The sequence below is a fragment of the Pavona decussata genome, unplaced genomic scaffold (genome assembly GCF_977016875.1).
Source record: "Pavona decussata unplaced genomic scaffold, jaPavDecu1.1 SCAFFOLD_143, whole genome shotgun sequence".
NCBI classification, from domain to species: domain Eukaryota; kingdom Metazoa; phylum Cnidaria; class Anthozoa; order Scleractinia; family Agariciidae; genus Pavona; species Pavona decussata.
Window position 1 is genome coordinate 1,120,171 of NW_028145556.1, and position 12,457 is coordinate 1,132,627.

At 38.9% G+C, this 12,457-nt stretch overlaps 2 protein-coding genes across 2 annotated transcripts in view; one reads left to right on the forward strand and one right to left on the reverse strand.

Annotated features, from left to right (window-relative positions):
- Positions 1-749: 749 nt before the first annotated feature.
- Positions 750-5,044, reverse strand: LOC146466503 (uncharacterized). Its single transcript, XM_085127305.1, has 5 exons — positions 4,908-5,044; positions 2,932-3,243; positions 2,452-2,471; positions 1,990-2,111; positions 750-1,071 (listed from the first exon to the last, which is right to left on the reverse strand). Coding segments are annotated over exons 1-5 (588 nt in total). The 5' UTR covers positions 4,910-5,044; the 3' UTR covers positions 750-939.
- Positions 5,045-5,094: 50 nt separating this feature from the next.
- LOC146466504 (activating signal cointegrator 1 complex subunit 3-like) overlaps positions 5,095-12,457 on the forward strand; it is a 37,444-nt gene continuing 30,081 nt past the window's right edge. The window contains exons 1-10 of the mRNA XM_085127297.1: positions 5,095-5,332; positions 5,985-6,030; positions 6,373-7,056; positions 7,550-7,617; positions 7,968-8,134; positions 8,333-8,474; positions 9,101-9,226; positions 10,004-10,204; positions 11,070-11,210; positions 12,091-12,255. Coding sequence (XP_084983423.1) covers positions 5,120-5,332; positions 5,985-6,030; positions 6,373-7,056; positions 7,550-7,617; positions 7,968-8,134; positions 8,333-8,474; positions 9,101-9,226; positions 10,004-10,204; positions 11,070-11,210; positions 12,091-12,255 — 1,953 coding nt within the window. The 5' untranslated portion in view covers positions 5,095-5,119. The remainder of the gene's footprint in view (positions 5,333-5,984; positions 6,031-6,372; positions 7,057-7,549; positions 7,618-7,967; positions 8,135-8,332; positions 8,475-9,100; positions 9,227-10,003; positions 10,205-11,069; positions 11,211-12,090; positions 12,256-12,457) is intronic.

The following is a 12,457-nucleotide window of genomic DNA, read 5'->3' on the forward strand; positions in this document are numbered from 1 at the left end:
ACTTATGTTGTAAACGTTTTAAAGCTCCTCTCTACTGAGTTTTACTCACAGCAAATTGTTGAGTTGAAAGTTATAACTAATGTCTGATCTGAGAATAACAATCTTTTTGTTAATTTTCAAACTACTTAAAAATTGCTGCAAATGAGAACATTTTACGGTGAGAGAAATGGTGAAATAACGGATGCATAATGACTTAAGGTGCGTTTCTTTGGGAAAATCCGAATCCGGATTTTTGATCCAAGATCACTCCGATCATGGTGTATCAAAGGAACCGACGAATCCACTCTGGGTAAGGAATCATCGGTTCCTTTGATGTACCATGATCCGAGTGATCTTGGATCAAAAATCCGGATTCGGATTTTCCCTAAAGAAACGCACCCTTAGTTGCATGTCCTGATAAATTGATCATTGTGCCTTTAACTCCTTATTTGCGAATGGAAAACAAGGACCGAAAACAAGGACCAGTAACCCACCAAAAATGTACCAAGATTACCCTTGGTGATGATGGATAATTACCATTAGATGACACACCTCCTAGCTGTCAACTTTCACTTATTGTTCAACCAATCCGCTGTTCAGCTAGTTCGGAGGTAGTCAATGCTTCCCCACCCACACCACCCTTAAGCAGTTTAGTTGTCACTGTCTCACTTTGCTGGTCAATAAACTGTGTTGCCCAAACATTGTGGTCTGTGTTTGATATAGTTAAGTTTAATTACAGAGTTACAAAAAGAACATAGTTACTCCCTTAAGTAACATTACACTAGGGATCAAAGTTACAAAAAGGAGCAAAACGTGTACGTTTTTGTAACGTTATATTGGGGGAAATGTTACAAAAAGGAGCAAAAAGTGTCTCTTTCTGTAACAGTAATTAATTTATTCATTTATTTTTCCACCTCATGTGTTTTCCCATCAAACTGACAAACCGCAGTGGCATATTTCTTAGGCAGTGTCTGATGGATTTTTTGTCTTAATTTTTAGAGGGATCATTTTTTCTGTCTCAAGAACACTTTCTAGCAAAGTTGAAAGGTGAGTGAGATCTTCCAGCATCATACTTGTGTTATGCGAGACATCCTGCAAAGAAAGAGAAATACAGACACAGTCCTTGTTACAAACCACCCTAATACTAACATCTTTAGTCTACGTAGCTGGTGGCTTCATTGGGGTTTGGTGGCACATCGTGTAGCCAGTGAAAACAAGGGAAGTAGAAAATGAGCGGCAAAGCCGAGAGACGAATCAGGGGACATCCCCATCCTATCTTCTCATGGCAAGTTGCTGCTCATTTTTGTCTCCTTTCTCATGGCTCTGCCAATCAAACTGCCAGCTATGCAGGCTAAAACATCTTAACCTCTGAAGGGGTCAGTGATTGTGCAGCAGTTGGAGAGAAGCCAGCAAAAGTGGGCATGTGTGGGGGACTCTCCTGTGTATTAAGCCATACAGGCAAGTATGGTGTTCCAAAGAAGACAGTTTTTTAAACCATTTTTGTACTTGAAATTGGGTTAGAGACAGTAACTGTAGTCTGTAATTGGATGCAATCCTGTCTTCAAGGGAACCACTGGCCAGGAATCAGTGTGCATTACGTCTCTTTTCCAGACTCTTGCCAAACAAAGTGACCATACCAAAAACTGAACATTGTTAGTTTGGCCTGAAATAGGGTCCAGGCAATACACCCACTGGAAATTCAAAGGATTATTTTACATAAAACGGTAAGATTTGCATGAAAATAAATATATATTTTTAGAATAAGAAACAATTCCCAGGTTTAATATTATGGAAAATGCCTTTCAGAGTGACTTGAAAACCCAGGAAATCACACTTTCAAGAGTTAACATTTAAAAATTTCCTGGGGAAACATGCACCTGGACCCCATAGAACTGATAGTGCTCGCATTATCAGAAAACAAACACTTTTTCCTGGATACGCCCCTGACATACAGCTGCTTACGAAATTGTTTTAAAATAGAAGCAAATAATGGCACCAAAAATCCATTACCTGAGCTGCTGTTTGTGCTCTGCTGAGGTAAAATGTGGAGCTTTCCAGTTTGGAACCAGCTGACTTGTAAAATTGTGTTAAACCTTCCACAAGGTCACTTCGCAGTACCAAATTTCTCTCCCCTATTAGATAGGAAAATTATTAGTCTGGATAATTAATTTACTTTGCCATGGGAACTGTCCATACTGCTCAATAGCTGTTACCAGGCATGAGTGTGGGCTTGTTTCTTATGAGAAAAGAATCACACTTTACTATGATTCACGTATTAAGGGAGGCAAGTTGCATCTAGTGAAAAAATTAATATTAACCTACAAGAATCAAGCCATTTCCAAATATATTATTATGAGGAGATTGTGTTGTGATAAATCAATTTAGTTTTCACCTGAGGGTATTTTGTAGTTAACTGTGATTCATTCACTCAGGTACTTAAAATGCCTCAAGCATTGCAGCACCAGAACTTACTTAGCTTCCTGTGGAAGGGCCTTTTTCATTTGCAGCAAAGGTATCCAAAGTTTACATGTAAAAGGAAATAAAAACAAAAAAAAAAAAATAACAGATAAACAAAGTTGAAAGAAACAGCATCACTACAACACAGTGTAACAGATTCTAATCTGGCAACAATACTTGTTTAAAGTTTGATTAATTTGAGTTAACCTCTATGCTGAAATAACACACACTTATAATAAATTATTATAAAATTATGCTAGCACTCCTCTTTAAAATTATGGCGTTTTTAAGAAAAATGTACAACAATGTGTATTTTTCATTTTTTGATTGTGTTTACTTTTCATGATGGAGTGGAGAACAGGGAGCACGTGACCATGAGAAGCACTGAATGATTTAAATGATTTAAGAAAACCTAGTACTATGAATATGTTCCATCGGTATTTTATGGTCAGGATTGTACGACATATTTAGCAACTTTATGAGATGTACACTTACGAATCAAACTTGTAGACAATCTTCTGCCTTTTGGCCTTCACTTCTGCACCTGTTTCCAACTCAAATTCATGTATTTCAGTGTCAAATTCTTGCTCTTCTTTCAAAAGTTTACTCTCTGCCTCTAACTCGGCATCTTCCTTTACATTCTTCACACTGTCACCAACTTCGTCCTCATCTTCATCATCAGTTTCTGAGGCTTCACCACTGACCATTGTACTACTAACCATTGCATTGCGCATGAATGATGTTGCACTTTGGTCAGTTTCACCATCGGCTTGTATTTCTTGTGTCTCTTTTCTAGTTGATTCAGCCCTTAAATTAAGGTAACAAAAAAAAAGCCACAAAAAGTCACAAGTATCAAATTTTACATTCCCACCAGATACTACGAAAACCACCGATGCGTGGAATGGGACCGAATTTTCCTATCACTGCCCCGCCCACTTTCGTTAACAAATTCCACAAATTCCTGGATACTGGCAGTGGGCGGCAACTTTGCGCGGTTTTTTTACTAGTAAAAACAAACACGAGAGTCGTTGTTGCGATGGCAGAAGCTACCAGTAAACGAGGCCAGTAGATGTTATATCAACGGGAGACCTCTTCAAATTGATTTGAGAAGAAAAATAGTAGAAGATATTGTTGAATATGGCGGTGACTTTGTAACTGGCTTTTTCCCTGGAAATTTCTCAGCCATTGCTGAGAGAAACAGGGTCAAATTTGATACTGTGCCGAAAATTTGGAAAGAAGTGATAAAAAAGGCGATACAGGAATCACGAAAATGCGTGCAGCTGGCGTAAAGCAAATTCAGCAGGACGATATTTACTTTATAAGATTTCTAAAGACTGATAGAGCTTCAATGACTGCTGGTGAGTTTTATAAGCATATGAATGAGCATTGTAACATTGCTGCAGGAACATCGAGTACAACTATTCGGCGAGTACTCCGAAACAACATGACCGATGGAAAATGGACCTGTAAAAAGCTAACAAGGCCCGTTTAACCTCCTCTGTACTCATAAAAATCTTTATCCATTTTCCACTTGGACCCGCAATTTTAAACACGTATCTTTCCATGATTTCAGTGATATGTTTTTCTACTGTCGCTGCTCGGCGCCATTTCTACTGTACTACTTCAGACAAGCGGCCACGGCGACACTTCAATGGCGGCAAAGTCACGGGGCCCCAGGAATTTATGGAATTTGTTAACGAAAGTGGGCGGGGTGGTGATACGAAAATTCGGTCCCATTCCATGCATCGGTGGTTTTCGTAGTATTAAGGGTTGGTGAATGGTACATGTAAGTTCGAGACTTTCTGAGATGATATTTTTCCTGTGGGCCTGAGACTTTGTTAGCTTTGCAAAACACTTCCAAGACAGCTTTGCACCAAAAATCGAAACTGCAAGACCTCTTCCTTATTTTGATACAAACTTAAGCTTACATTTCATTAGCCGTTTACACACTAGAGGTCACGGATTATTCTTCCGAGATGGATTATACATCTTAATGTGAAAACAAGAGGGTTTCATAGAAAATCCGTCTAATTTTATATCCATTTAGAAGGATGTTCCGTCTTCAGCGTGAAAACGGCCATTAAAAAACACCTATCACAAAAACGTAATAAATAAAGCTAATTTATTGTTACTGCATAGATACTGTACAAATGGACAATGATTGAACTTATTCCAAACTTTCATTCCCCTAAAAATCGCTTTTCAGGAGGAAACGTTTTTTCCTCAACCAAGTTATCTTTTTGCCCTCGCTGTCATTTACAGGTAAGAAGCCTAATTCGGGGAGCCCTTAACTCGCTTTCAACATCATCATTCAACAGAGCGCGCGCGCTGATAGTGGGGAAGAGACGATATTCAAGTGGTCCGAGGTTTGTGCCAGATCATGAAGCCACTTCTTATTAATAATTTCCCTCATTAAACAATACTATACGCCTTACGAGCTGAAATCTCTTAAATTTCTATAGACTACTCACATTTTCTGCCGGTAAAAACTCACTTTCTCTCAGAACTCGACATGGCGGATAACAAAGATGACTTAGGCCATCATACATAGCGTAGGTACTTTGCGATTGAGATACCGCTAATTCAGGAGCCGAGGGCTCAGAATAAAAGAAAAATGGTGGACAGATTGGCGATTTCAGCGGATTCAGCTGATTTTCTTCATTGAAGTTCCGTGCTGAACAAAATGCCACCAATAGAACTTCCAAGATTAACAGGCTTCTTGCGAGCTTTCTCAGGGCTCTCGTCTCCAAACTCACGACCGCCAGAAAACGACGAAGTTTTGAAAAGGAAGCGACAGCTGAGATCAAAGAAGCAGCTTGAGAAAACTTTATCGTGGCCCGAGTTAAAAGGTTTGATATTAGACGCGACCGGTTTTGACAGAATTGCCACTCAAGAGGTATGTAAATCACGGTCTGCAATTTAGAGAAGTGTCTTTTGATATTCGAACTCAACTAAGGTCTTTCATAGGGTGCCAAGGGAGGGGGAGGGGGGGGGGGGAGAGGGGACCGGGAAACTTGTCCCAGCAACGAGACCCAGTGCCACCTTGTCTCCCTTCATGTGCATTACTCATCTTTCTCAGATATTAAATTTTAGGGGCTAAAATTTGGTCCCTATTACCTACCTCCGTGATTCAGACCAGGCTGCATTTTATATATTAGGTTAATGCAGAAGATCTTCAGTATGGGTTTCCAAATTGCTCAGAGTACTGGCACACTATTGTGGTCTTTGTCATAAATCAGTGTAAGACAAAGATAATGCGTCATAGGTATTGACTTTTGAAAAATTGTACCGTTCAAATGAACTGTTGTTATCCAAGAAATTAATATATCCAGGATTTCTCTCCTGGTTAATTATACATATACCATACGTGTTAACAATCAGGGGAGCAGGGAGCAAGGTTGACATGACCGTCTCCGTAACATTTCATTGGCATTGGCACTTTGTCGGCTGCTTGGCATAAAACTATCACAGACCAAATTATGACACGTTGTTACACAATGCTGAATGAAAAATAATAACAGAGATGATTGAAATTCCAATTTCTGCAGGTCAAGACATTATTGAAGGAGCTTGTTCAAACTTCTGCAGAAATAGGTATGTAGTAATATAATTTTATTTGAAGTAACCTGAATAGTTGATTGAAACTAAAAGAAATCCAGATTATTATTTTGTTGATATATAATTTATATTTAAAGAAATATGTAAGCTCAGGTAACTTTAGTTTGAAAGAGATAGTGAATTGTGCCAGCCCTTTAATATTTTATTATTTTATTTTCAAACACCTGTGTTTGCTTGCTGTGTCACAAAAAAATAGTACAACACAGTTTAAGTTTAAAGGTGTGCATTCAAGCTGTTTCATAACTATACAGTCATGTAATATAAAATAACTATTTACTTAGTTCTTAATAAATTATTTGCTCACCTTTTTTCCCTTAGTTGGCAAAGATTCATCTGGAGAAGCTGTGGAAAGTGCATCAGTATTTGTTTTCATAACTTTACAGGAAGCAGATCACATTGGAAAGGCTGAAAGTATAAAACTGAAGAACTTTTTTGGAGCATTCCCAGCATCTTCAGCCACCAAGGCTTGCCACATAGTCAAGAACATAATTTCACTTCTTCCTGAAGACTGTTTAGCAACTATTAATAAGAGAAGTGAAGGGAGACAAGATGAACCTTCAAAAGAGTTCGGTAGTGACATAAAATTTATGCCATTGAAAAAGAAAGACCTATTGTGTGATGATGATTTGATTTCTGATTCTGAGGATGAAGATGTTGAACAAAAAATAAGTTTTCCATCAATCAAAGAAGAACCAACCATCTTGAGAGAAAAAGAAAAAGGAAGTGATGTAGCTGATGACAACAGTGGTATAAATGGATCCTGGTTGAGAGATCAGTGTGAACTGTATTTTGCTGACAGTTCCAGTGGCCTGTCAGTTTTGGATCTTTGCTCGGCAGTATTTGACATTCTTGCTTCAGATAGAGATAATGCAGCTCTTCAGAATGAGTTATTTGAACTTCTTGGTTTTGATCGGTTTGAGTTCATTCAAACTCTCCTGGCTAACAGACATAGGATTATGATAGCGACTTCTGAAAGTGCTTCTGATTTGACTGAAAGCAAAGGTGAGTGTTGGTGGGGATTTGGTCTTTCCAGTCACATTTCATCATTTGCTAATGTTATTAGAGTTTGGTTTAAAAGGCTGTTTGACTCTTCACATCCAAAACTATTTGACAATGTGCAGTTCCAGAATATATCCCTACTACCCCATGGAAGGTTTTTTGTTTTGCACCCCCCTCCTCCCCAGGAAATTCCAGTTTTGCTTCATACTTGGCTCTAAAATTTTGACTTGTAAGACCCCCTCCCCTTAGGAATTTCCAATGACTTTCCATGGGGTGGGTATGGATTTTTTTCTGGAACTGTACAATTTGAGCATGTATCAATCCGGAGCTTCCCAGGTGATTTCAGCCATCCAATGGTTTTCAGTTTTGTTTTATCTCGAAGGTTATGTAAGTCTGCAGCACAGGCTTCTTTACCCACTGCAAACTCCCCAGTGTTACTGATACATTTCTCCCTGCATTTATTTCACAAGTGCTTAAAAGAACTCTGTTTTTGTAGAGAGCAGCAGAGCCAAGGCCCCAACAATGTCAAACAAGCCTTCCTATGGATGCCAAGTAACAGTGCAGGTATAGTGTGCATATCCCAGTGGCTTCTGTTATAGAGCAGTTCTACCTTTCTTCTATACTAGTCCTAATTAAAGACAAACGTTAATGGTCGCAGATAAACCTTCAGCCCCAGAATTTGCTGACACAATACACTACACTGTAACAGCAATCCACTTTAACAGTAAGGAAAGCAAGATTGTGACAATGAACAAACAAACAACCAAAGAAGCAATATCTTTTTTTAACAAGAGTGAAATACATGTCTGGTATCATCACTGGTTATCCAGTAGTTTATGTAATTTTGGTCCTCTTAATGAAGGTAATTTTGTAACACCACAACCTATTAAAAATTATTTTTTATTAATTTACAGTCTGAACAAGAGAAGCAGTTGATGCGACAAGTGAGGAAAGAAGAACGGAAAGAAGAGCGACGCCAGGCTCGCCGAGACAGGAATGCAGCATCGGATGAACAGGATGTTGACCAAGAAACTTATCTCAGAAGTGTTGGCTTTGATCCTGAATCCATGAAATCACAAAGGTTTGTAATAAACTTCAATAATTTCACCTGTCTTTCAAATAAGAAGACTTCAATCTGGGTAAACCTTTGAAATAATCCTGGTTGATGTACTGCAGTTACTGTATGTTAAACATGTCATTAAATTTTCATCACAATTTTGATTGTTTTATCACTGTAAAGTTTGCACTTATTCAATATATTATGTATATTGTTTTTAAGGGAGATTGCACTTCAGGCAGCGACCAGCGTTCCCTTATTTTCACGACCAAAACGGAGCACCCAGTCATCCCAGGTTTATCCGTATGTATTTGATGCTTTGGCTGAGACACAGCGAGCCACAGCATTCATTTCAGACACCAAGGTATAGTGCACTTCTTGGGATGTTTTATCATTACAGCTCGTCTTAAACTAAAAACTGAGAGGGGGTAATGAAGATTTGGTTTTGTCAACAGAGTTGAGAGGTACTAATTTCATAATTTTATTGGTAATAATTTATTTGGTTTTGAGTTGATAACCAAAGGTAATGTGTTGGCGAGGTTATTGGGTCATAGGTAGACCCTTAAAGATCTCTGGTCCTAGTTGTTCAAAGAGTGGATAACTTTATCCACTGGATAAGTTGCTATCCAGCGGAGCAAATGTACTCCAACCAACGCTTCTGGCAAGTTTTCCACGCAATCCCATACTTTAATTTGATATATCCTTCTACTCTATTCACAAATTTTAGGATTATCGGGAAAATACTGCACACATTTTAACTGCCGGATAGCAACCTATCCAGTGGATAAAATTATCCACTCTTTGAACAACTGGGGCCTGAAGATTATAGACCTATGTATAACTACAGTGCAAGAGTATCCTATGCTATAATTTCATATAGATGGTTTTAAATATTTTCTCCAAAAATATTTAGGTCAAGACTAAAATGCTTTTACAACAAGTTTGTTTTAGTTATCTGGTTATTTGTTTTGTTGTGATTGTTTTTGACAGATTGCTTTGCCAGCAGATGCTAAACGTAAAAACACCAAAATATTTGAAGAGGTCGTTATTCCTCCCAACACACCTGTGCCACCGCGGGAATTTGAAACACCGATACCTATTTCATCACTGGATGAGGTGAGGGTGGTGCTGGTTTGCCTGTTTTTAAATTTGTCCAACTATTAAACTGGCTGTGCAACAGTGGAAAGAAAATACTGAAATATTTTATTAGATTGCAAGTGGTGCTCAACAAAACACAGCGGCAAATGGCAAGCATGAAAACAAAACAGCAAGACTGAAAAACTTTTCTGCACGTGTCTACTTAAAGGATGTGTGCCAAGACCTTATTCATAAATGGCAGCCAAGAAATTATTCTTTTATTTTCATGAAAATTAACTTTACTACAATCCTCGCCAATTGAGTTAGGGACTCTTGGCTCTTTTTCCATGTAACTTTGTCTTGACATCATTTATAACATATTTGCTGTAAGCTGCTCATTAACGTAATCCCCCCCAGTAGACATAACACTCACAGATTCACCTTTTTTCGTCAACATTGTAAGGGGGAAAGAGGGGGGGGGGGGGGAGGAGGGGAGGGGGTGGGAGAATGAAACCATGAACAGGTCGGCCTCAGCAAGGCCTCAGTCCTGAACATTTTGGCCAGGATTGTAGCTCCTTAGCATGTGTAAAATTCAATAGAATTTTTACCAGATAAAATGAGGTTAGTAGGGCTTATTAACATATATATTGAAAAGAGTAATTATAAATCGGCTGCCATTTATGAATAAGCTCTCTAACAAATTCCAATATTGCATACATGACACGTGTTCATGGACACATGCAAAGTGTTTGCAGGAGGGGGGAACTCTCAGATTTCAAACTGGCTGTGCATAACTGTTGCTTCATCTGTTTTTAGATTGGTCAGATGGGTTTCCAAGGGATGAAGCGACTGAATAGGATTCAGTCAATTGTGTTTGATGCAGCATACAACACGAATGAAAACTTACTGATTAGTGCACCAACTGGAGCTGGCAAAACTAACATCGCCATGTTAACGATCCTAAGGGAGATAAAACAGAACATTGAAGAAGGAGTCATCAAAAAAGACAAATTTAAGGTGAGTTCCTTTGTATGTTTATAGTGCGACGCACTGTACCGTGGCCACCCAACAAACTTTTTTTACAAGTTAGCCAATCAGGATACACACATTTGATTAACAGTCACGCCTCCTTGCAAAGTCCAACAGGCAAGTGACGCAACATACGCAAATTTGATTAACAGTCACGCCTCCTTGCAAAATCCAACAGGCAAGTGACGCAACAACGAATTATTGAAAACATGTCGTTTTGTATTTTATGGCTAACTTGTAAAAAAGAGTTTGATGGGTAGCCACGGTAAGGCGCGTCAAACTGTAAATGGAATGTAAGGTCACAATAGTTTTCAGGCAGTCTTCGCTACCTAACATGTTTGTTCAGAAATCCTAATGAGATGCATGCTTCTTACGTTGGACATCACAAAATGTACCCGAGTCATAATCTTCACCTAAACATATGAAATCATGTGAAAATGACAGATAACTATGTCTTACATGTACATGATGTGCCCAAATTTAGAGTTACCTGTATTTCTGGATAAAAACAACATCAACTTTATTTACTAACACAATTACATTAATTGAAAAAGTTTGAGGACCCGCATGCAGCTTTTGAGCTATTCGAGGCAGGCTCAAGTGGCCGTGGTCAATTTTTCAGGAGATATCTGGAGGAAAAACATTTCAGAATAAAAAGTAGCGAGATTAAAACATGACGTTTCGGCGACGACATGTCACCATTATCAAATGTCGTCGCCGAAAAGTCATGTTTTAATCGCGCTACTTTTTATTCTGAAATTTTTTTTCAAATCCTTTGTTATTATTAATCTGGAGGAAAAAGAAGTGAATGCGATTTAAAATCGTGACCTACAATGTTTTGCTTTTCTTTCAGATCATTTATGTGGCTCCTATGAAGGCTCTTGCAGCTGAGATGGTTCAAAATTTTGGGAAGCGACTTTCATCTTTGGGGATTTCAGTCAAAGAACTCACTGGAGATATGCAATTGACAAAAGCTGAGATTCTCAGGACTCAGGTATGGCGGCAAGACCTTCCTTCTTCTCATAAGTACAGTAGGTAAATTATCAAATTAAATATCTTATTATCCACTCCCCCCTTTTCAGGAATAATTTTCAGGGATAATTTTATTTTACACCACTGTGTGGGGGACTTTGCCAGACTGCTTTTGGCGCAGTGTACAATTACTATAGTAATGAGTTATGAATGAACACTAATGTGAATGTGAATTTGAGAGATAGACACTAGGAGTTAAAGTTCTAGAGATGGGGCCAACAGTTTTCTTCCTTATCAGAGAAGACTAGAAAGTCTAACCATTTGCAGAGCAAAGGCAGCACTTTCTCCTCAGTTCTTTAAAGACCCTGAGCGTTGTTCCGGCCGGGAATCGAACCCAGGCCTACCGCTCCACAGTCTGGTGCTCATCCAACTGAGCTAACCAGGCGGCGGTCATCCGGGATCATCATTATGACCATCCGGGTGATTGCAGTCATGAGAAGGACTGTTTGAGGTCAGACATTGAATGACATTGCGACAATCTGAGCGGAAGTCATCACCGGAGTAAAATGGATCGTCAGGGGATGGTATAGTCTCTAGCTGTTGATGTGATTGGTGAATTAAGTCACGATGTTATCTGTCGTTTGTCAGTTAGTTACTGGCTGTGAAGACTGTAAAAAGTACTTGGTGCGTTTCGATCCGTTTCTTTCTCCTGTTAAAATTCGCATAATCAGATTCAATTGCAACAGCAGAAAATTCAGTCATGTTACCGTTTAATGCCCACTTCAGTACTTCGAAATGAAAAGTAGTAATCAACCATTTAAAAGGTTCTGTACTTGGCCTTATTTTATAATAGTGACAAGTGGCTTTGTGGAAACGGTCAGCGGTCCTGTTTTTCTTTACAGATGTTGGTAACCACGCCTGAAAAGTGGGACGTGGTAACGCGAAAGAGCACTGGTGATGTGGCACTAGCTCAGCTTGTGAAGTTATTAATCATTGACGAAGTGCATCTGTTGCATGACGACAGAGGCTCAGTTATCGAATGTTTGGTGGCTAGAACGCTGCGGCAGGTTTGTTCGTTAGTTAAATTAATAATAGATAAATTTGAAAACTTTTGAATGTAGAGGTCCACACAACGCAGGAATTAAACTTGCTGGTAATTTTGCCGGATCTCTCTTGTGAAAGACCTCATGTCAGGGGTCACTTGAACGTGAAAATACAAAACTGAATGCAAGGCTGGCACTACGGCAAAGGGCAGATTTATTAGTGGCC

Bases quoted from the DNA above. Each gene is read 5' to 3' on its own strand.
- LOC146466503 (XM_085127305.1), bottom strand. The intron at 2,112-2,451 runs GTAAGTTCTGGT...CCTATCTAATAG, and splicing joins GCCCTTCCACAGGAAGCTAA to GGGAGAGAAATTTGGTACTG. The intron at 1,072-1,989 runs GTAATGGATTTT...CTTTCTTTGCAG, and splicing joins GAGCACAAACAGCAGCTCAG to GATGTCTCGCATAACACAAG.